Raw genomic sequence first — 24,849 nt, 5'->3', positions numbered from 1 at the left:
TTGATACTCAAAGAGGAAAACTCTTGTGAACACTTGAAGGGCTGACCACAGCCCGAAGCCCAGGACTTTGAACTTTGAAGACCTTGTCTCCGAGAGAAAAGCGAAGAAACTTCCTGGACGTCGGATGAATAGGGATCTGGAAGTATGCGTCCCTCAAGTCTATTGACAGCATGAAGTTACCTTCCCTCACAGCTGCCAACACTGGACGTGGGGTCTCCATCTTGAACCTTGTCTTCCTGATGAAGTGATTCAAGGTGGATAAGTTAATCACAGGTCTCCAACCTCCTGACACCTTGGGCACCAAGAAGATGCGACAGTAAAACCGTGAAGACGGACACACCACTTCCTCTATCGCATCCTTGTCCAGCATCTTCTGCACTTCCTCCCAAAAAGCTAAGAACTTTAGAGAATCTGGAGGTTACGCCCTCCTGAGCTGCGGCTTGTCCAAGAGAGGAGGAGAGAAGTCGAATGGCAGTAGGTGCCCCACCCGAAGGACATCTACCACCCACTTCTCCGCCCCATAACTCAGCCACTTGGCCAATGGCCCGCCATGCAACCTCCCACCCGTGGCTCAAGAGAGGGGGAGGCGCCTAACCTACCGACGGCCCCCTTTACCTCTGCCCCTGGGGGCCCTTCTTGGTTTAAAGGAACGGGAATGAAAGGGACGTTGGTCCTCTGACCTAGTCTGGGGCAAACAGGGAGGCCCTACCGAAACTGAGCTCCTCAACAGCCTACCACACGATGATCTTCGTGACTGCTGATGGGCAAGGGGATGAGGAGGAGCCGGACGTCTCGGAGGACGAGACTCCGACTTAAAGACACAGCCTGGTGCACCAATCTGTCCTTGGTGTCCGCCCAGCGCCAGTCTATTGCATCCTCCAGCTCGGTCCGAGGGAACAAAAATTGAGACTCCAACAGATCCCCATTCCTCAATGACAGCAAGGACTCAGGGTCAACTGATCTTTCCATCAAGGGTAAAGCCACATCTCTTCTAATCAGGAGAAGGTTATCCCATAAATTAACACTAAGGTGAGTCACATACGAAAACGCCTTGCCTCCGAACAGCATCAAATTGGCAAGAGAGGACGCACTCACCAACCCTATCTTGGCAATGACCATAGACCCGAAGTCCAGCCAAGAAATTGTCTGCAACATGGAGGCTGCCGTAGATTCCAACGCTGAGGCCTCTTGTGGAGACAACGATGGAGCTACCGACCTCACCTACTCCAAAGTTGATCCCGGCTTCAGGCGAATGACATCCGGGTTAAGATTACATGACATCAAAGAGGCAGAGTTCGTAGCATAGTCCTTCCTATGCCTCATGAAAGGCGGGGGTAGGAGCCTGGCAGAGGCCCTAGAGCAAAGCGAACCATCCCGATCTGAAATAAAGGCACTAACCTTATGCAAGACCAAATGGACGTGCCCTGATAAGGGAAGTTGAAACTAAGAATTGGGATCCTGTGTAGCTCCTAGCCAGGCTTCCAAGCAGGAAGGAGTGTAAGATGACCGCCCGAGTCCTACTCTCCAAATTGTTGAAATTACGAATAAGATCAAAAACTTCTGAAAATTAAGACAAAAACTCTTGCGTATCTCCCTCCTCCTGCTCCAGCGACTGAGACCAACGACAAGAAGGGTGTACAGGTTCATCTAAAATGCCTTCCTTGTCAGCACACAAACACGCTCACACTAAACACAATCGAAACGGGCAATGAACCGGGTAAACGTCAAGAGGTCAAACACAACTCTTGCTCAGACGGTTATGAAAAGACTGACGCAGCAGCGTAGGTGCGTGGTCCTTGACCACTCTTCACCCGATAAACACACGCATTGCCAGATCTCACAAGATTCCTTGCTTTCATCTGCGATTCAACTGGATCCAGCTAGGCGCTAGAAACTATCCTATTGTTAAGAACAAAGGTTTGTTTGCACATGAACAAAACCTAGTAGGGTAGTACTGCTACTAGGGTGGAATGTCAGGTTAAAACCATGAACTTGACTGTTGGAGAACTTATCAAACTGCAAGGGTGATGCAAGTGCCTAATTGGATCAACAGCTTCCCAGGATTGTATGTCAGTAACATTTACACAAGTCTTTTAATTCTATTCAACTTATTATGTTTATGTAAGTCTCCTTCAGTGAATTATCCTTGCCAGTTAAGAGTAGCAATGATTTTTTTCATTCCTTACAGAGTCGATAAATTTAGGGCGATTTCTATCTAACTTACCCCGTTGATAAATTTAGGGTGATTTCTGTCAAAGTAATTACTTTCTCAATTCTGTAAATGAATAAAGTAAATTGTACTTAAGAAAGAGACTGGCCATTAATGTCTGATCTTAAATGTCTTTATTGATGCTTTCTCTTTTAATATCCATATGACTTTAGTATTCCGTTGCTATTTTTCTTTTATCATGGTTGGAGAAAAAGTGCCAAGTGGCTGCAAGTCTCCATCACCATTTCTTAAATCTATCATGACCCTGGAAGTAGAGGTCCTCCATGAGGTGGGATTTTGAAGTTGCACATGAAGTGCTACTATTCCTATAGACCATGAGAGAGAGAGAGACCATTACAGACTCCTTAGGTCAGGCCACACATCTTCGCTAAACACTGAAAATGCAGCCATTCCAGGACCCATCATACTCAATGAAGCACTCCTCTGATATACAACATGATGGTTTGATTTTATTTTATGAAATTTAGGTTGTCAAGCAAGGCACTGGGGCTGCAACAAGATAAATGTATGGGCCCAAGGCCCAACAAGCTTTGAGAGAAATTGTGAAGAGACTGTTCTTTGTATTTGCCCAACTCTTCTGAGGGCTGATGGCATTTACTCCTGATCAGGTCATCAACTAACCACATCATGGATGCTAGGAGTTCCTAAGGTTTGTTTTTATTCCCCAGTCCTTAAGCAACAGTTTCTTCTGCCTTAGAGAAAAGATTTAGAGACCTTTGCTTCTTGTGGTGTCTACAGCTCTGGCAACCCTGGACAGTGTTTGATCACCACTCGCTTCCAACCCCATAGTCACCTCCAGTTTCCCAAAGAAATCCCAAAGTGCCTCTACAATGTCTAATTCTACCAAGAACAAGGTTGCAACTATACAAGACTAAAATTGACCCTTCAGATATCTGTAGGATTCTGTAAGACACTCTTTTATCATAAGTTTTAAATTGGGTGCACAATATTTTCAAGGGCCAAAATGTGGAAAAACAATTAAGTTACTTATTCAGATGGCTTCAACCTGCATGAAGCTAAACCCCTTCAACCTGCGTGTAGCTAACCCAAATCTTTCATTCTAAGAACAAATGTGAAAATAAGTCTTATTCATATGCCTTCCATCTGCCAATTATTAAATTAAATATGAACAAACTTTAATTTCAAGGAACATCAGGCTTCTTATGGAAGGGCATGATAAGAGCAGGTTACAATTGTACCATGGGAACTAGAGTAAATTTAGATTCTACACGATTTTGGAATGATCACTGAAAGTACATCTTCCTTCAGTGGCTCTTTAAGGACTTTGACATTCATACCACTTAATAAAGTGACTTGGGACATCTCTAAACCGCATATTATCTTTGCCACTGACCTTCAGTTTTGTGACGCCAGTGCGATTTATCCCGAATATAACCAAGTTTCAAATTCTATCTCCTCCCTTGATACTTAATAATAAGACCTAGGATTACTACTATATACAGACCTGATGTAGACCTCTAATCAAAAGGAAAGTTTTTTCTAAACGTCATCTTTTTTGCTAGATATGAATTTTGTTATGGGTTAAAAAAAAAAAAAAAAAGAAGAAGAAGAAGTTCCATTTGATTGTTCTATAATGTCTTTTTATATCCAAATTTCAATGCTACAGCTTTAAAACTAAAGGGAAAGATAGAAGTTGAAGGTCAATAAGTAGTTTTGAGATACAGGCTTTCAAAGTTTATCTTTGCATTTTTACAAAGACAATGTTAATAAATCATGGATTATCAGTTAGTGACACAAATAGGTCCAATCCTGTCAGCAAAATTATCATGGCGATTAGCATTTTATGACTTTCTGTGGTTCCATCAACTCTCTAACAGGGGTTTGATCAAATATAACCTAGACTTGAATCTCAAGGAGAAATTAATGAATTTGTTCTGGAAGTTTTTCAAGTCAGGTTCAAAAAAGGCCCTCTCTACCCACCGTCTGTTGGCACTACAAGGTATGTCACATCTTACAAGCACTTCCCAGTATGTCTTGTTGATCTGACCCTAAGCCTGAGTTTCTCCTGGTTTTGGCTTCAATGTGAGTCAGCAAACTCCATGCCTTGGTGAAGAATAACGACTAATTCTTGAAATTGGTCTTTATTTAGCCACCACTCCTCATCTGACTTAATGGTCAGTTTGCAATCCTGGCCCTGTTCCGGGCTATATCCCCTAAGTTTGTTTGTTTGTTTGTGTGTTTGTATGGTGCTTTTACGTTGCATGGAACCAGTGGTTATTCTGCAACGGGACAACGGCTTTACGTGACTTCCAAACCATGTCGAGAGTGAACTTCTATCACCAGAAATAAACATCTCTCCCTCCTCAACGGAATGGCCAAGAATCAAACCCGCGACCACCAAGGTGGGACGCCAACACCATACCAACCCCGCCACTGAGGCGCTTATATCCCATAAGTACTGTGAGGATCTACTTGAAGATAAACCTTCAGTCCTTTTAATTCTCAACTCTTTGTCAATTATCGAACAGAGGAATAAAAGCATCCAAAGGAATATGTCTTCCCAACTTCATTGCAATATCAACCCAAAACTCAACCATTTGGAGTGTTGTGCTTGATTTTACTAAGATGTGCCATAACGATATTATTAACAGATTTACAAGCGTTTAAAGTTAGATTAACCATTGACGTGGGTTAGCCAACTACATGCAGCAGGAACAGACTAAATGGTCATTATTGAAATTCTCCTTATGCTGATTGGTGCATGACTTTTCCTTACCAAATATGTACCATAATTTTGCCTTTGCATTGGTAACAAGTGTTCAAGTGCACATGGGGGCCTTGACAAATTTTCTTACTCATCGTGATGCAATTTGCATGACCAGTGGTATACTGTTCACACTTGAGGGAAGCTCTGAAACATTCCTTCCACCTTACTGGCAATTCAAATAACAGGATATATGGGATTGAGAAGATACAGACTTTGTTACAGCACCCTTCTTTCTATACAAACCAATTAATCATATAAGGAGTGGCTTCTCCATTACAATGCAATAGCTTCTCTTCCTTCCCACAGAAAAAGAAGGATGAAGGAAGCAGTATGGAACATGCAGTAAGGATTTTTTGGACCTTGACTGTGGTTAATGCATCAAAGGATAAAACTTTAAAACTTAATACGTACTATATATAATTAATGAGTTCATATGAAAAAACTTAGTCTTGTAACACCAAAATGTCTCCATCATAAAGATCTTTGGTTTATGAATGAGAAACTGGCAAAGACTCCTAAGTAATTAATATCTTAAGAAATAAAGCATATTCCCAAGGAATTCAAGTTGTCAGCCTACTGGTCTTAAGCAATACTTGTAAAATTATCACCTTGACAAAACACATCAATTCTCTCTGTATATTACCTGCATAAAAAACACCCAAAACTCAAGAATAACAAAAATGACAAGGAGCTTTCCACACTCACCCTTCTCATCCTTTTTGTCGTCCTTTCCTTTATCATCAGGGCCACTGAGGATAGGAAATGTCAGAAATCAGATCATCGCATTAAGAATCCAGCACCTTATCTACAGTATACTATATGTATATAGTTCAATTACAGTATAAAACTAATATCTAGGTTATAACATTATCATTCATGGCTAAAATAACAGAAGATGCATTTGTGAACAAGGGATAGAAGAGAATTATCCTCGTTAAGCAATGCTGAACTTTTTTTTTTCGAAAAGTCGGACGGCACCAAATTATTTTATGTGCTGCTTCACGGATCAACCGAAGTCGTTGGCTTCTTGTGTACACGCAGATTTTCTCGTTTGTAAGTCCACTTACGGCCACAATCACTTTTGTAAAATATTTTTGTTTGCGCAAAACCACTCTCCAGTGTTACAAACTATTAACACTGCATACAAAATTGAAATGTACTAATCTCCATTAAAAAAGTTTTCAAATGGTACTGTAATAGAGTTATACTCTTCAGCATAAAAAAAAAAAAAAAAATCTCACAAATATAAAATAAGAAATTACCTAAGTACATTTCGCAGTCATATTCACACAAAACCAGACACCTAATTTCACAATTTTAATTCACCAGATAGCCAGCATAAAATTTATACTACTCCCAAATATATTCAAGCTTCAGTTAAGTGTGAATTCGTACATCGCAATCCCCTGAAATATGCTTAATGCTCTGCTTTTCAATATGAAAAATTGTTTCCTCCTACTACAACTAAGGTATAAACTTATCTACATATCTCATTCCCCTTCATTACAAGTGTTACACAAACTTTGTTACATAAATTTTGGACAATTCTATGTATAACTGAATTAACTGTTAACTGTCAACCACAGGGTACTAGTTTCCATGGTAAAGCAAGTTAAACTTAAACAGTCAACTTAGACAACAGAAAACTAGGAAATCCTACTATCTTTTTTCAACCTAAACAGCCGTACTTACAAAAACCTAAATTTCTCATGGTACATAACGACCATAATACATCTAGTCCCCATAATTCTCTTTCCCTGAAGAAACAAGTAGAATAATTTACAAGTTTATACTTAAGATTCGTGTTCAAAACTGCCATTTGAACCCTGTTCTTGATTTTAATTGCTGCAGGTCCTCACAACCAGATACATATTGATTATATTTAATGGTTCAAAAATTCAAAGGCTTTCACACACACACATACAGCCATACATACTTTGGACCTTGTAAATACAAATAGGACTTATTCAAAGTAAATGTCAATACACTACAAACATCAATACTGGGCTAATAGAGAATCTTTATATGACTACTACATTTAGGGCACATTCATATATTTAAAAAACTTGAATTACTCAAACTTCTTGCAACGGTTTCACTCCTTGCCAAGTGCAAATACCAAATACACAAGCAAACTCTCTTTATATGACGAAGTGACTTTACCTCTTAAACAGGCATTCAAAAAACAAAGAAAAATATATAGTAACCTGATTATGAAAGATGATCAGCCAAGTCAGCTACACTTTTGAGGCATATGTGCTATAGTACCAATGAAATAATACTAGACCAAGACAATTTTTACAGTGTGCGTAAGTACTGAATAGCCAACCACACAAATTTTCCTACTTAAATAATTTCCCTTAGCTACAATTCTGCATTAGTCAACATCAAAATCGACTTGTTAGTCAACATCAAAATCGACTTGTTATTCATATCTACTACTAAAAATACTGTATTTGGCATTACTGTCTATTATAATATTTAGACAATATATGTAATACTGCACTATACTACCTTTTGTGCACATTTGTAGTCACTCATCAGATGTCCCTCTCACACACTTCTAATTAAACCTCTCAAATTTTCTAGATTAACATCATTAACTTTGCTCTTCATAAAAAAGCAGCGACTGACAATAGCGTAAATTAATTATGAATTACTTATATTCTCTAATGCCTTGGAAACTGCCCTCACTTACATGTTCTGTTATTCTATCTAAAGGCTCTATGCAATCCCATCTCTCACTAATTTTTCCGATTCCTCCATCCCTCAACTAAATCACTAATTGCTGCAGTCTTGACACAATTGTTCTGTCAAGATAATGCTTTTCAAGTGGATACCTAACCTATAATCACCAAACTCCCAACAAGGACATAAAGTCGTCAGGAAAGGAAAAGTTTCATCATAAAACATATTCACTGATGGGTCACTTTCACATCATAGCAAAATTAAAAGAACCATTGCTATCACTTTTTTTTCTACAGAGCAACACAGCCACTTCTATTTGTGCCCTTAACTGATTTCACTTTCAATCACTTTCGCATTCAAGTCCTTCTTGGCTTATCAACATGTCATTTTTGAAAAGACATACTTTCCCATGATAACAGAGTGAGCTTATATATGAATTCCGTAGATGCAGAATATAAATTTGGCGAAACACAGAAACTACCATATTTTTTCTATGGCACTTTGCCTGAGATTAAGAGAAATTGTAAAAATTAAGAGGCAGATCATTAATAACTTGCAAATATGAATATGCAAAGAATCTACAAACAAAACGGCTCATAACAACAATCATGAAAAAAAAGTATTTATTAGAGATCAAGCTCAGGTGAATAACAAGGGTGTTGGAAGAGCATTAAGAGGCTTCACAAACATCTGATTAAAAAAATTTAAGGAAAGTGCACCATCCACAAACTTAAACCTGTCTAACTCACATCATCCAAACTAGCCATAGTCTTTTTACATAGCTAATACGTATACCTCAATTCTTTACCAGCCATTACTATCTACAGTGATAACTTGTTAAAAAATAACAAACTAAACATTGTTATTTGTACCATAACTGTATACTCCTCAGTCAAGTGTCTACTCGTATTTGTTCTTTGCCTTGTTCAAGATGCAATTATTCAGTACTGACATAAACTTACTTGAAATTTCTCTAAATGTCACCAACTCCCATACACTACAAACAAAAAAACTTTAATCAGACCACCTGCAACTGCTTCTTGCCATCTAATGCTTTGCTTTCTTTTATCATATTGCAAACCACCAAGTACATGGTGCATTATATATTAATATAATCATTAAGTTCTGAAACCATTTAAAAATACTGTACCTCAAACTTACTAATAGTACAAAACTAAGCACCCCAGAGTAAAGTATTTTATTTTATAACACTGTATTGACCACCTATCGCTTTTCCATAATCCATAGAACCTCCAAATAGAAAAATTTCCTTTCTCATATAAGCTAATACTTAGTATTACAGAACAACACTGTTACATGTTAATGTATCCAGCCCAACACTTATTAAAACCTTAGAACTAACCGACAGTAATTCATGGCTAATTTCCTAAATTTGCACTTGAAAAATTAATAATAAAGGTAACATCAAAACAAATATCTACCCGTATTCTACTGGAAAATTTATACCAGTGCAGTACATTCAACCAAATTCAACACGTACCTATTACTGAGCTGTCACCTAATGTCGTCCTTTCAAACAAAATTCCTTTTCAATCAATTTTTTCTAAACTACTAAAAGTCAGGAATGAAATATAAAATCATAGGGTAACTTCTTTAAAAAAAAAAAAAAAAATAAAGTAATAAAAAAAAATTAAAAAAAAAACATTGTTGACAGGGAGGGAGAATAAGAACAATGTTGGACGATATATAAGGTGCTGCTGCCTACATCCACAAGTCTTGAATGATGGCAAGCGATTGTGTATTACTGATAGAACGTAGGACTAGTGTCTGATAACTGCTCTAAACATGTATATGAATTATATATTGCAAAGGGATATTCATGCCCCATATGGTTTCAGTAGCTGCTGACTACTGACACTATCATCATACAAACCCAGCACTGAGGAACCAACCTCTTGGGCTTTTCGTTTTCTTTTAAGTCTTGAGAATCCGTAGTATCCTTCAGGTCTGCGCTGCCGACGTAGGTGCCAACGCTGCCTTCGTTGTTCATTCTGTCTGTGGGAGTTGAGTCAATATGAAGTTGTGGCTCTCTTCTGGCTGGTGGGCTGCACTTTAGCAACAATGACGATTAAATGCCAGAAGCGAGTCACAGCTGGCTCACTAGATGAACCAGGAGTGGAGTGGGGTCCGCCAACTGCTGCTGCTGCATCTGCCGCTGGTGTGGACGTCCAGGTGGGAAGTGGAGGGAGATGGGATAAACAGGTGGTAGCAGGAACTCCAACAAGACCTCTCGCACAGGTAGACTTCTGCTGCTGCATCTGCTGCTGCTGTACCTATGATGTAGATGGGGGGGGCTGCTGCTGCTGCTTCTGCCGGCCTTTATTCAGATCTCACCTTGGTGAGACAAGATTGCATGCTGAAAAACTACTACTGAGAGAAGCTACAAGATTTCTTGTAATGATGAGAATAATTTTGTGCAACTGAAGGAACAGTTAAGCTGGTGCTTTTGCTGTGCTCCCACCACCTCCACACACACCATCACATCTCCTGCTGCTGCACCATCGAAACTCCCATGGACATCCATCCATCTTGGCTGAGGGTTCCCCACACACCCATCATCTTCTTCGCATTCTGGCTAAAATATACTCAGAGTATCCTAGAGTATCCTTATGTGGACCCGAATCTCTTTGCTTAAACAATTTTTATATCTATGATTCACAATTGAATGCCCATCCACGGCATTTAGAAAACTTTAGGGGAAAAAAAAAATTGGGCAACAAACCTTCAGGCTCACACACAACGGACGAACAGTCTTGAGGATGAAGGACGTGTGAGCAGTTCACAGCCTTCTTCAACCCTGCCGATAGGAAATGGAATACTCGCGGCTCTTCTGAGATCCCCCATCCATTCGTCCCAACAAATTAAATCTTCTTTCTCTGTCTTCAACAGGTTAACTCTTTATATTATTACAAAAATCATATGCAAGGACATGCAAGTCCCACTTTTAGAAGTCCAATTGGATATTACTCATTGCATTCTGAAGATCAAGACCTGAACGTCTTGCTCACATACCTAAAGAAAGAGATTCGTAGACTCATGTCTGCCATCATCAATCCATTTCTGTGACAATGCCGCTGCCTTCAATCAACTTCTCCAGGTATATCATTCACACAGGTTCTGGCCGTTTTGTGCAGCAACATCATCAATCATATATGCACATTGTGACTTTGTGTGAGCCTTCAATTTGTGCCCAGATAACTATACTTAACTATGTATTAAAACTAAAAATAAAAACACCAAAAAAAAAATTTGCCAGATAGAGAACTTACCTTTACTATCAGCATTTGACGAGTCATCCTGTAAAATAAAAACATGCAGTTAACTTTTACCTCATTCACAAACATGGTCAAGTGTCACGTTAATTACCAAAAACTATTCCCTCAAACTGACATGATGGGCATGGATATGTGCTCAAATTCTGAATCTCAACAGCAGTTTAGTGGAATTTTATCAAATCTAAATCAAAGCTTTTTTTCTGAAAACTGCTAAGAGAATACATACAGCAAAATAAAAACCAATAAATCTCCTGCTTTTCTCAAATACAGCAAAGGTTCATTTTAATGGTGGAAAAATACAAGCAATAAACCTAATTAATTGCTTAAGTTTTCTAATAGAGCAAAGGTTCATTTTAATGATAGCAGAATAAAAGCAATAAATATAATGCTTAAACTTTCTGAAAGCAAAGGTTCATTGCAATTATATGGCCTTAGCAAGATATTACTTACATCCAGTCGCTCAGAATCATTATTAAAATTTATTTCATCTTCCAGCATTTTGTCCTCGTCATCCAACATCAGATTGATGGAATCGTCCTCCATATTAATGCCATCACCTTCACCACGAGCACTTCCTTCTTCCTCTTTGGCTGGTTCATCATCCTTGGATTCGGCTATTTCCTCCTCCTTAACTGATACCTCACCCTCTCTAGAATCATTAGGCACATTTTCCATGGACATTTCCTCCTCTGTTTCTGGAACTGAAGAAATTATAGTCAGTAACCAACTAATGCTGCTACTTCTTACACAATGGAAAATACAACACTACCAAAGCAAGGTACTCTTGTGTCAGGAGGACATTTTACATTAATAGCACACAAAAGCTAAGTAGGAAGAACAAAAATAGTCTAACTTGAATCGTACACCAGATTTTATTACTCTCTCTCCATGTGCAGTTCTATTAGATCTCAAGCCCTTGACCCTAAAGGCCAGCCTGATATATATTAACAAAACCCCAAGGCCAGGCAAACTCAACATCAGCCAATTTTAGTTTTTTTATTTAAAAATCAATGGAGATGAAAATGCTCTTGGAATAAAAATCATCCTAAAAAATTATTAATTTCTTACAAATCATTTTTACATATATACAAGGAAGCTAAAAATGAATATATGCAACAGGGCCTCTTAACCAAGACACCCCTACATATATCAGCTAACTTTATAGTTATACATTTTCTTTAATATTTTTTACTTGTCAAAAAATTATATTCTTAATATTTTTTCACTTATCAAAAAATTATATCTTTAATAAAATGAGGTTTTATATACAATAGTACCTCATACTTCAAACTAAATCCATTCTAGAAGGCTGTTCAAAATACAATTTGTTTGAAATATGAAACAAATATCCCCATAAGAAATAAAGGGAACCAGGATAATTCATTCCAGCCAGCCCAAAAAGTCCCCCTTTTCATATTTTTCTATTAATAATGAGTTCAAAATTTAAATTAAGAATGTAAGGTAATGAAACTACGTTATGTGAAGCAAAATTTTCTAAATTTTATTTTTTCTGTGTACGATTTATGAACTGTTTGGTAAAAATGGCACCGGCCAGCTAGGGGATGGAGGGAGGAGAGACGGGAACCCCTTGAGCAAACCAAATTGGTTGCAGTATGCAAAGGTTGATAATAAAATCAATTTTATTCACATATTAGGTACAAGGTTAATGAAAGGAATCGATAGTGTATAGAGAGAGAGAGAGAGAGAGAGAGAGAGAGAGAGAGAGAGAGAGAGAGAGAGAGAGAGAGAGAGAGAGAGAGAGAGAGAGAGAGTAATCAGCATGTTTACACTTGGATCTCAAGTGAACTAAAGAGATTAATTATGCCAAAATCAACAATTTACTGTTGGCAAACAGCAGACTTTTAAAACAAGCATGAGGATTTAGCAAACAAATAAGTAATAAGTCAAGAATGCAATAAAAGGAAAGAGATAAAATAACTTTTCAAAAGGAAGCCATTTCAACAAACAATCAAAGGCACGCAGAAGCTTTCCGGAGTCAGTTTGTTTATTACAGAACGGAGTTGCTTTCACAGTAGTAAAAAATCGTAAAAAGCAATTGTCACTAAATTGGTATTTTACTGTACCAAACCAAAAATAAAAGTGGTGTGTGTGTGTGTGGGAGAGAGAGAGAGAGAGAGAGAGAGAGAGAGAGAGAGAGAGAGAGAGAGAGAGAGAGAGAGAGAGAGAGAGAGAGAGAGAGAGGCTTTGTTCTTTCATTTACAATTTTGTGAATAATGTTCAACCAGACCATCTCACTCGGTGCGCTTATTATAGTAAATATTTTACTGTTTCTTCTCTCCTAAACAATACCATGACGCACAATAACTTAAAATAATTCATTCGTTATTCCTTCAAAATGTAAAGGCTCCCTCCCTCTACCTCGAGTTGGCTGTGTATCACCGCAATGATAAATGATTTTGTTAACCATTTATCCCCAATTTTATTGTGAAAAGCTTAATTCTTTCATTTACTATTTTGTTAATATTGTTCAACTAGACTGTCTCCTTCAGAGCACTAAACACTGGCTTAACTAAGACTTTTTTCCTGTATTGCATTTGATTGTTTTCATATTTAATCATTAAGTTAAATTTATTGGGAAATTCTCCTTTTATCTGAATTGTTCTTGCTTTTACATACATACAGTAATATTTGAACTCTCTCTTCTCCGACTCTCCTCAACATATCAACAATCCCTCGTTCAGTCTCAAGTCACCATGGTTACGTACGATTTTAGAAATTTTTTTTGCTATGTATATTGAGAGGTAAATTTTATATCAAATGCTTTATACTTTTATTTATTTTGTCAAATATTGTTAACATTAAACTATATATTGTAAATAAAAAAAAAAATGAATACAGTTTAACTTGTAAGACCCAGTAGGCTCTCAAATACAAGTATAAACTAGATAATCAGTCAGTTCGAAGTACGAGCATTTGTTCGAAAAACGATAAAAAATTTTCTCTAAAATTTTATTTAAAAAACGTAAAGTTCCACATAAGAAACGTTTGACAAACGAGGTACCACTGTTTTACTCACCAAGTAATTACCGAGTTAACAAATATGCTTGTTCAGATTTCTAAGATAAAAAATTTGCAGCAACACAGCTATTGCAAAGAGGGGGGGTGACAAACCCCGTTCACTGCAACAGGAGCATGCAAGCAACAGTAGGCGTATGGCGTCATTCATATTTATTGGTGCAGTCCATGAAACCTCACGAGGGGTGGAGGGAAGAATAAAATTTTTATATAAGTAACACATTAAGCAATTACTTAACTGAATCCCACATTGCAAGGAAGGTGGGATGAATGACTTTATCTAACTCAATGTATTAATGAAATGTTATTATTGAACTAGATAAGTACCTAACACTGACTCGGTGTTTGTAATTCAAAGTGAATTTATGCTCTTGCCCTGGGAGCAGTACCATAAGACCAGAGAACAAAGTGGTCACCAGTCAACATTACAATAATAAAAACCACTAACCAACCAAAGAACTGGTGGGTCCTCCAGGTACCAAATAACCTCCCACCCCTTACCCACCGCCACTTCCTCAAAAACTCAACATCCTTACCACAAGGAAAAGATATATGAGATTGTCTCTCTCCTATGCTTCCTCACCCAATACCATGCCATCCATTGGCAATGGACCAAGGGTTCTGCAATTTTGAATATTTCTATATTTTTTAAAAGTGCAACGCTAAGATATACTTGCACCTCCAATAAGGCGATTGAAGGATAGATGACAGTGACAGGTTATGCTCAAAGGAGAGGGAGGAGGCTATTGCCCTGACCTCACGAGCTTTAACTTTAAGCAACAGGAAAGAGCTCTCCTGAATCCGGGGATATGCTTAGGATACCAGGTCTCCAATGAAGAATGAAAGGATGCTTTTAGATAGCACACAAGAGAGATTCTTGATAGAACACCAGAGGTTACTAGAAGATCTTCTGATCTTCTCAGTCCTACTCAGATAATACCTCAAGGCTCTGACCGGGCAAAGGACTCTTGTTCATCCAGACCTAGGATATCAATTAAGTTCTTGATATGCAAAGAGCGCAGCCATGACTCACTAGGATCTTCATTCTTGGCTAGGAAACCCAAGGTGAAAGAGCAGACTGCATCACCTTGGGAGATTCTGACTCTTTGCCTCTTGTATGTAGCTTGCTTACGCGTTTAGCCATGACCAAGGGCTGGGCTACTATGAACAGTTTTTTTACAAGAGGTTCTTGAGGGAAGTGGACTTGAAGGGCTCGAAAGGAGGGCCCACAAGCCCCTTAAGGACTACATCCAAGCTCCAAGATACCACCGCAGACTACTTTTGTTTGGATGTATCAAGACTTCAAGAAGTCATGAAGATCTTGATTAGTTGAAAAATCCAAACTACGGTGCTTGAAAACTGAGGAAAGCATGGCCTGGTAACCTTACTGGTGGACAACAAAAGGCATCTGCACTTTGCAATAGCCTCTGCAGCTGCTCTTGAAAAATCTTTTGCTCTGAAGCATTTCCTGCAGTCTGAAGCCTGTCAGAGTGAGAGTGGACAACCCACGGTGGTGTCCCCTGAAGTGTGGTTGTCTGAGTAGCCATAGTCTTTGGGGAAGCAGCCATGGGAAGTCTACCAGAAGAACAAAGGCGGCCTGGAAACCATTCCTTTGTGGGCCAGAAAGGAGCAACAAGTCACTGAAATACTGGTGAGATGTAAATTTTTTTAGGACTTCCCTGACCAAGCTGAAGGAAGGGAAGGCAAAGAGGTCCAGACCCAACCAGTCCGACAACATGACGTCCCCCACACAAGCTGGAGATGGGAAGAAAGGAAGAAGACAGTTTCTTGAGGGGGGCAAACAAGTCTATGGAGGGCTTGCCCACAATCTCCAAAAGTTGATGCAAATTTTGTCATCCTGTGGTCATTTGGTAAGAACCTGCTTCCGATGGCACAGTTCGTCTGCAGGACTTATAATTTCTCTTGAATGAAGCAAGTGATCAAGGTAACTTGATTCCGGTGGGTCCAAAGAAGTTCCTTTGTAGTCTGGCAGAAGGAAAAGGAACAAGTGCTCCTGTTTCTTGATATGTGACAGAGCCGCGATGGTCTACAAAATTGTTATAAATCTGCCTTTACAATAATGTGAAGGTTGGATTCCTCCTGGGACTACGCCTTGAAAACATCTTCAATTCTCTAGCATTGTTTCCCCTGCCTAGATCCGAAGTGTCCGAGTAGAAGTCTTGATTGGGGCTCAGAGGGAGAAGGGATCTCACCTGAGAAAATCTCCCTTTGGGAATCCACCACTGGAGGTCTGACTTAACCTCCAGAGTAATGGTAAAAACAAGAGTCCGGTTGAGTCTCCCAGTCTCAGCTGGCTTTGAGGAAAAATTGGGGAACTCTCATGTGCAATGTGCTAAAGTCAACTCTCTTCGGGGGACTGAAAACCCTAAGAAGTACGAGAGTTGAGAATCATCCCCAAGATAAAGAATCTCCCGTGTCAGACCCAACCGGGATTTCTAGAGACTTAGAAGAATTCCTACACAACCACCAGAAAGCTTATTTTATAGCCTCTGAGAAGGTTGAGACTCTTCTTTCTTTGTTATTTGAATTCAGATTACCATCAAGCTCGCTACTTGCAGTCGCCAGGAATAGCGGTCTTAAAAAAAAAAGAAAAAAAAAATGCCACATTCTTGGGCAAAAACTTTTACATTTGATTTTCTACAAAGCTTGGGCGATGTCAAAATCTCCTAGTAGTTCTTGAATGTAAAGTCATTCAATCATGCCAAACTTTGTTTTCCTGGATTGTTCACTAGGTATAAGCTAACCACAAGTCACTGGACAACAATTACCTTAAAGTAATTAACGCATGTTACACCATTGCTTTAAGCTGAAACTTCCAAATACATTTAACTTGCCAACTCAAACTATGTGCATGTCGTCACATACATTCTTCAGGCCAAACTAGATTTATTACTTGTTACTGGCACTAGGCAATTAGCAACCCTCCGGTAAATAATCACCCTTTAAAGTAATTCCTGATTGTTACACCATCCCTTTAGGCAAAACTTTCATATTTATGTAAGTCGGCAGTTAATCATTGCCTTATAAGTAATTTGTGAATTTTTCCACCTAGCCTGAGATATTCATCACTTTCCTTGCAGCGAACTGAAAAATGTGGGGGGTTGAAATGTAGTGAGGAGAGATTAGTGTATGATGGCCAAGGAAGACCTTAATTTCGTGTAAGGCAATCATGAACGCTACGCATCCGATCATGAATGCTCCACATGCAAGAACCTAGCCTTTTCCCTCCAGCTCGCCTGGTGGTGCGGACTGAAGCACAGGTACAGGACACCCGAGTCCACTAATGGGGCACGCGCATATTCGGGTACTGAATTTGATTGTCGATTACTGAGAGTTATTGAAAATCATAGTAAAGATTCTCTTTGTGAAATCAGTTATTTGCAAATGATATTGTTTACTCTTTAATCACTAATTAGAGAATAAAAACATTTTTCTACAATATTAAGAGTAGAATTTGCAAAAACCATTTTTGATCTAAATTATTATAGTTTATTGAGAAGGTGCAGTCACCTCCCAATTAACGCAAGGGTCACGTTCCTGGAGAGCACGTGTTAATTAAAAACACATTATTTAAACATAATTACCCCATATGAAATAACAGGAATAAGGGGGTTACATTCCTGGACTTGGGAACTGTGCTTTTTTGCTAGGTACAACCGAATAGGATAACAAAAACATCCGTTTGGCTTGTATTTCAACTATCATAGGATAGTAAACAATTACCGCAGTTATGTTATAAACGACGTTATGTAGAATAGGACTGTTATATTGTAAGATCAGCAAGGAAATATGCTGTTAAATTTAAACCAAGTTGTAGCTGAAGCTGAGAAAGCTGTTCAAGCTGCTAATGACTCATCGTGCATCGGCACCACAGATAAAACTCACGGAAAGTTAGGCCATCAAGCACAACCATAGATAAAGTAGAGAAAAAATAATTTAAATCAAAACTAGAGGGTTTGAAACAACAAATCTTACTGTCATTTTCATGCCAATAAAAAAAATTTAACAAAGCTCGTATCACGATGAAATCAAGCGAAAATAGCGAACGGAATTTTTTTTTTTTACGCAATAAATATACTCCCAAAGTAATGTTTAACGGAAAAAATAATTTCATTCACGAGACTTATTCAACCCATATTTTTACTTAAAAATTCATTGTATAAAGAACAATGACCTTGTCTCATATAAGTTAAGTATCTAGATATTCGTTTATGCTAACTAGAAGCAAGAAAATTCGCACAGAACCGAGTTAAATATGGTGAAATAAACTTGTATTCGCCATCAGCTGATTTCCAAACCAAAACACTGACTGCTTTATTATTATTTCATTACACAATAATTTTGGATACAGTGAGGTAATGTATAATGTTTTTTAAGATTCATGGAAAAGATGCATAATCGTTACATGTAATTATACGTAGCCATCAGCAGCCTGACAGCCCTCAATTATGCCAATGTCGGAATGAAGCGGATTCTCATTTCGTCAATTTTTTTTTTTTTTTTTTTTTTTTTTGCTTTATTAATATACAAAATCTTTCACTTTATTAGTAAATAAAGTTTTTCGCTTTATTAATATATACATAGTTCGTGGTTTTTGCACTCGGTTGCCAATCCAGTGGTCCGAAGTTCGATACCCAGCTCGGCCAACACCGAATTAGAGGAATTTATTTCTGGTGATAGAAATTAATTTCTTGATATAGTGTGGTTTGGATCCCACAATAAGCTGTAGGTCCCATCGCTAGGTGACCAATTGGTTCCTAGCCACGTAAAAATACCTAATCGTTCGGGCCAGCCCTAGGAGAGCTGTTAATCAGCTCAGTGGTCTGGTAAAACTAAGATATACTTAACTTATTAATAAATACATACTGTGCTATGTCTTTGCGTCCATGTCGATGGTCGTCGTGTGCAGCACTGATGTGCAGGCGATTAGAAAACAACATTTGGGCGCCAATTCACGTTAGAAATTTGTGCGTTTTTAAACTTTTAAAAATATTTTCTAGCTCGCGTTAAATCGAAAACACACTAATTGAGAGGTGACCGTACATATACGTTTACGTTATCTTAAAATACATACAGTCTGCATATAAGTCATGCTAATGTTAATCACGCATTTAATGCATATTTATATGCTTAGATGCCAGAGTTCCTTATACAAATATAATAATCCTTGATTAATCAAAATACAAGGATGGCAAAGGCATGGGATTGCTCAATATCTTTAAGGGAAGCAAAGAAGCCACCTGGCACACAGGAGCTAGATCTGGTTGCAAGAGGTGGGAGTACAGGAGCCAGGAACTATACTGGTGTATCTGGTGCTTGAATTCTAGAGAGAATGAAGGTGAATAGTATGAGTGTGCCGGCAGCTGAACAGAGTGAAAAACAGAGGGATCCACAACGTAGCTACACGGGTGAAGAGGGTTGTCGATGGTATCTGTGACGCTTGACCTGTAATGGAGAAGCGGGAGGAGTGTCATACTCCTTCCAATGGTCAGGATCAATCCAGGAACCATCTACATTTCACGTGACCAGTCTGAATCCGAGCTAGGAGACTAGTGGCACACATCCAATGACATGCCTTTCCAACAGCAGTCAGCCGAAGTCTGGGATCTAGCAACGGGATTGACAGAGGAAGCAGTAACCTATGGTCAAACCCCATCAGTCTCCCTTGGACTTCCGGTGTCTTCTCCCTGGTGCTAACACATCACTTTAGCGGTGTCCATCCAATGACATATCTTTCTGGCAGTCTGTTGAAGCCTGGGATCAAGTAACAGGATCAACAGAGGGGCAGCAACCTGTGGACAAAACCCATCAGGTTTATGGACTTCTGGTATGTCTTCTCCAAGGTGCAGGAGAGCAGAACAGTGACCATCGTCTAGGAAAACTGACATGATAGGAAACTACCTCCTCCCCTGGCACTTTATCACTTTGTTCCTGCACTGAACTTATAACTGAATTAATCTTCTTAAACTTAGAATTAATCTCACCACAAGACTGGAAATGGTATTGGAGTCAGAAGCATGGGAGCTGAGCACGGAAGTATGTGGAGGAATAGATCAGAGGATAGGAGAAATTACGTCACGGGTAAAGGGAAGAGCCAGACTGGAGTCTGTCTTAGGCTAAGGAGAAGCATGTCTACTCAAAGAAGCCCTACTTTTGGCCCGAGAGCCAATCTTCCTAAGCCTATTCTTCTCAAGTTATTATGGAGACTCAAACATCTTCCATCTACAGTAGTACCTCGAGATACGAAATTAATCCGTTCCGAGGCGGCCTTCGTATCATGAGCTTTTCGTATCTTTGACCGCATTTTACATGTAAAATGGCTAATCTGTTCCAAGCCCTTCAAAAACACCCCAGTAAATTTCATAATAAAGCTAAATTGACCTATAAACAATGAAATACTACAACAATTTGGACAATTCCATACCTAACTTAACCCTCTTACGCCGATTGGACGTATTAAACGTCGAGTCAAAATGTCTCCCGTATGCTGATTGGAAGTATTATACGAAGACTCAAAAAAGTTCTTTTTTAAATTCGTGGAAAAATACTTGAAGGCCTACCAGCCAAAAACTTTTGAATCACACGCCTTCAGGGATGCTGGGAGTTCATGGATCAAAGCGTTGTTTTGTTTACAATTGTTACGCAGGCGCGCAAGCGCGAATTTTTTTTATTGCACAAAAAGTATCAGTGACACATCTCAAAAATTATTTCGTCACTTTGACATAATTTTTGCACCGTTTTAAATTATCCGTTACATGAAGCATTATATATTAAAATGAGCGCAATTTTATGTAGAATACAAAAAAAAAATACTCATGATTGTAGCTATTATCAGTTTTGAAATATTTTCATATAAATAACGGTAAGTGCCAAATTTTCAACCTTCGGTCAACTTTGACTCTACCGAAATGATCAAAAAACGAAATTGTAAGCTAAAACTCTTATATTCTAGTAATATTCAATCATTTGCCTTCATTTTGCAACAAATTGGACGTCTCTAGCACAATATTTCAATTTATGGTGAATTTATGAAAAACCTTTTTCCTTACGTCCGCGCGGTAACTCATCCGATAAATTTTTTTTTGTGCGATTGTCCTAATGTTTGCACCATTTTAAATTTGCAGTTACATAAAGTTTTATATATGGAAATGTGCGCTATTTCATGCACAATACAACTAAAAACAACCCTTGGTTGTAGCTTTTATCAGTTTTGAAATATTTTCATATAAATAACGATAAGTGCAAAAATTTCAACCTTCAGTCAACTTTGACTCTACCGAAATGGTCGAAAAACGCAATTGTAAGCTAAAACTCTTATATTCTAGTAATATTCCATAATTTACCTTCATTTTGCAACAAATTGGAAGTCTCTAGCACAATATTTTGATTTATGGTGAATTTATGAAAAAAAAAAAAAAAAAAAAAAAAAACGTTTTCCTTACATCCGCGCGGTAACTCTTCCGAAAAAAATCAGAAATTTTTTCTTGCGATTGTCTAAATGTTTGCACCATTTAAAAGCAGCCGTTACATAAAGTTTATTTGAAAATGTGCGCAATTTCATGTAGAATACAAAAAAAAAATTATTGAAGGCTGTATCTTTTCTCTTTTTCGAAATATTTGCATATAAATCAAGATAAATAGAAAAAAAACGACGTTTGGTCAAATTTGACTCAACCAAAATAGTCGAAAAATGCAATTGTATGCTAAAACTCTTACAAACTAGTAATATACAGTCATTTATCTTCATTTTGAAACAAATTTGAAGTGTCTAGCACAATATTTAGATTTATGGTGAATTTAAAAAAAAAAACTTTCTTTCCCTCCGCGCGCAGATTTGCGGCCGCAAATCTCCGAAATGCGTACGTCGCATTCTCCTAATATTTGCTCCTTTTCATATTAGGCGTTTTATAGTTTCATATATGAAAATGTACGCAAATTAGTGAAAAATACAAACAAAAATATTTGATGTTGTAGCTTTTCTCATTTTTGCAATATTTGCATATAAAAAAATATATATATAAAAATTTTGACATTCGGTCAACTTTAACTTGTCCAAAATGGTAAAAAACTGCAATTCTAAGCTAAAACTCTTACAGTATCGTAATATTCAATCATTTGTCTTCATTTTGAAACAAATTGCAAGTCTCTAGAACAATATTTAGATTTATGGTGAATTTTTGAGAAAAACATTTTTTTACGTCTGCGCGTTACGAATTCATGCATCATTTTGTGATAGTTTTTTTTTTTTGCTTTGATCATCTTACAATGTGTTATATATCAAAATGATTGCAATTTAGTGTAAAATACAACGATAAAAAAGTAACTCGTTAGCTTTAACCGTTTTTCGCACAGCTCGATTTGAATACAATTATGTATTAATTTTTTTTTTGTCGCTACTATATATCGCATTATTTATATATGATTTTTTTTTTTCATTTCTGATGGTTGCATACTAAACTTCAGGAAAACCAAATAAAAAAAAAATAAAATAAACTTCAGGCAAAAAAAAAAAAAAAAAAAAAAAAAAAAAAAAAAAAAAAAAAAAAAAAAAAAAAAAAAAAAAAAAAAAAAAAAAAAAAAAAAAAAAAAAAAAAAAAAAAACTCTTAATCTTGAAAACTAGGCGCGGTGTGATTTTTGGAAAAAATTATTTTTTCCGCTTCCGCGCTCACTCCAAACCCGCCTCAGCATACGGAAGATGTTTTGGTTTTTAGGGCTTCGGCGTAAGAGGGTTAATACGTAATGCTAATATACCTGTAAATAAAGTTTATTAGTGTACATGGTATACAAGAAATACTGTACGTACATACGTACGTATTTAGTAAAATGTGGAAACTTACCTTTCGAGTGAGGCTATCTCCAAAAGTGGCGACAGAGGAGGAGGAGGACAAACGGCAGATACGTACGTACACTTAACTTTACGAAACACACAAAAAAATCTAAGAAAAAATAAACTAAACTTTACGAAACACAAACACATTAACAAAGCTGTAACACTTAACTTTACAAAAAACTAAAATTAAAATTTTTTTCTTTTTTCTTTTTGTTTTTTTTCTTTTTTATACTTTTTTTTTAAACAAAATTTCAACTTCTTCACCACTTTCAACTTTGTTTTTTAGTATCACTTGGTTCTTCCTTTTTGCTTACTATTCCTACTAAATGCTTCTTTAAAAAATAACTATCCAAGGAAGATTGCATCTGCCTACTTTTGACAATGTTCCTGAAACGACTCAGGCAAACGTAATCGTACTGTGCAAGCATACGACCTGTGTAAGCCTTTTCGGGGTGTCTCTTTTCTACATATGATTGCACCTTATGAAAAGCAGCTAGAGCATCCTTAATTTCTGCCGTTGTCATAGAGTCCTTGTCGTCCTCCTCACCGCTGCTAGAGAACTCCTCTTGAACAACGTTATGTTGCATGGCCTCCAACTCCTTCAGGTCATCCGTCGTAAGCTCCTCTTGGTGCTCCTCGATAAGGTCATTGATGTCGTCCTCGTCGACGACCAGCCCCATGGACTTGCTGAGTGCAACAATCTCGTCAAGATCTGGTTGCGAAACAGTTTCAGGATTGTCAACTGTTCCTGAATCTGCAGCACCAGCTTCGCCCACGTCGAATCCCTTGAAATCTCAGGTGGATACAGCATCAGGCCAGAGTTTCATCCACGAGGAATTCAAGGTTCCCCTCGAAACCTCCTGCCAAGCTTGGTCGATGAGTCGAATGCATATTATGATATCGAAATGCTCCTTCCAAAATTCACGCAAGGTGAGGTTTGTGGTATCGGTGATGTCGAAACATCTCTTGAAAAGATGTTTCGTATACAGCTTCTTGAAGTTCAATATCACTTGCTGGTCCATGGGCTGGAGGAGAGGGGTGGTGTTAGGCGGAAGATAAAGAACCTTGATGAAGGAATACTCCGCTAGGATATCTTCTTTGAGGCCAGGAGGGTGAGCAGGGGCATTGTCCAACACCAGCAGGCATTTCAGAGGGAGGCTCATCTCTTCCAAGAATTTCTTCACTGTCGGGCCGAAACACAGATTTACCCACTCAGTGAACAAAAGCCTCGTTACCCAGGCTTTCGCATTAGCCCTCCACATCACTGGAAGCTTCTCCTTAAGCACTTTGTGGGCCTTGAAGGCCTGAGGAGTCTCGGAATGATAGACAAGTAGGGGCTTCACCTTGTAATCCCCACTGGTGTTGGAACAAAGTGCGAGCGTAAGCCTGTCTTTCATAGGCTTATGCCTGGGTAGCTTCTTCTCTTCCTCCGTGATGTATGTCCGATGAGGCATTTTTTTCCAAAGAAAGCCAATCTCATCACAGTTGAAGACTTGCTGAGAACTGTAGCCTTCCTTGATCATCATCTCGTCGAACATCTTTTTAAAAGCTTCGGCCGCTTTCGTGTCCGAGCTGGCCGCCTCCCCATGCCGCACCACCAAATGGATGCCAGTCCGTTTACGGAATTTCTCGAACCAGCCATGTGAAGCCTTGAAGTCTGGGGTAGGCGTTGATGTCCCTTCTCCGTCGTCTTCGGCCTGGGCAATCAAATCGCCAAAAATAGCGCTGGCCTTGTGGCAGATTGCTGTCTCCGTTATCGTATCGCCAGCGATTTCTTTGTCTTTTATCCAGACAAGAAGAAGCCTTTCTATCTCATCGTGCATGTGGGTCCTCTTGCTGGACAAAATAGTGACGCCCTTGGAAGGTGTAGCTGCTTTGATGGCATCCTTCTGCTTAAGGATGGTGCCTATTGTCGATGGATTTCGTCCGTATTCCTTGGCGATCACACTCAATCACATACCAGCTTCATACTTCTTGATAATCTCCATCTTCGTCTCTAAAGAGAGCATCCTCTTCTTT

General features: G+C 38.3%; 3 protein-coding genes across 8 annotated transcripts in view; 1 reads left to right on the top strand and 2 right to left on the bottom strand.

Moving 5' to 3' along the window:
* The window catches only part of LOC135216124 (alkylated DNA repair protein alkB homolog 8-like), a 267,193-nt gene that overhangs the window by 181,741 nt on the left and 60,603 nt on the right, over positions 1 to 24,849 (bottom strand). The window lies entirely within an intron of this gene.
* Positions 1 to 24,849, top strand: part of LOC135218970 (uncharacterized) — a 194,560-nt gene that overhangs the window by 127,930 nt on the left and 41,781 nt on the right. The gene's annotated exons all lie outside the window — the stretch shown is intronic.
* The window catches only part of LOC135216100 (SAFB-like transcription modulator), a 130,128-nt gene that overhangs the window by 103,410 nt on the left and 1,869 nt on the right, over positions 1 to 24,849 (bottom strand). For 5 of the 6 annotated variants that reach the window (XM_064251146.1, XM_064251154.1, XM_064251167.1 and 2 more), the window contains exons 2-5: positions 11,393 to 11,643; positions 10,937 to 10,964; positions 9,560 to 9,662; positions 5,664 to 5,707 (exon numbers count right to left, since the gene is read on the bottom strand). In XM_064251146.1, the coding sequence (XP_064107216.1) occupies positions 5,664 to 5,707; positions 9,560 to 9,662; positions 10,937 to 10,964; positions 11,393 to 11,643 (426 nt within the window). The remainder of the gene's footprint in view (positions 1 to 5,663; positions 5,708 to 9,559; positions 9,663 to 10,936; positions 10,965 to 11,392; positions 11,644 to 24,849) is intronic. The other variant, XM_064251139.1, reaches the window with a different exon arrangement.

Source organism: Macrobrachium nipponense, chromosome 19, assembly GCF_015104395.2.
Source record: "Macrobrachium nipponense isolate FS-2020 chromosome 19, ASM1510439v2, whole genome shotgun sequence".
NCBI classification, from domain to species: Eukaryota; Metazoa; Arthropoda; class Malacostraca; order Decapoda; family Palaemonidae; genus Macrobrachium; species Macrobrachium nipponense.
The sequence above is the reverse complement of the archived record's forward strand: the minus strand, read 5'-3'. Positions and strand labels throughout refer to the sequence as shown.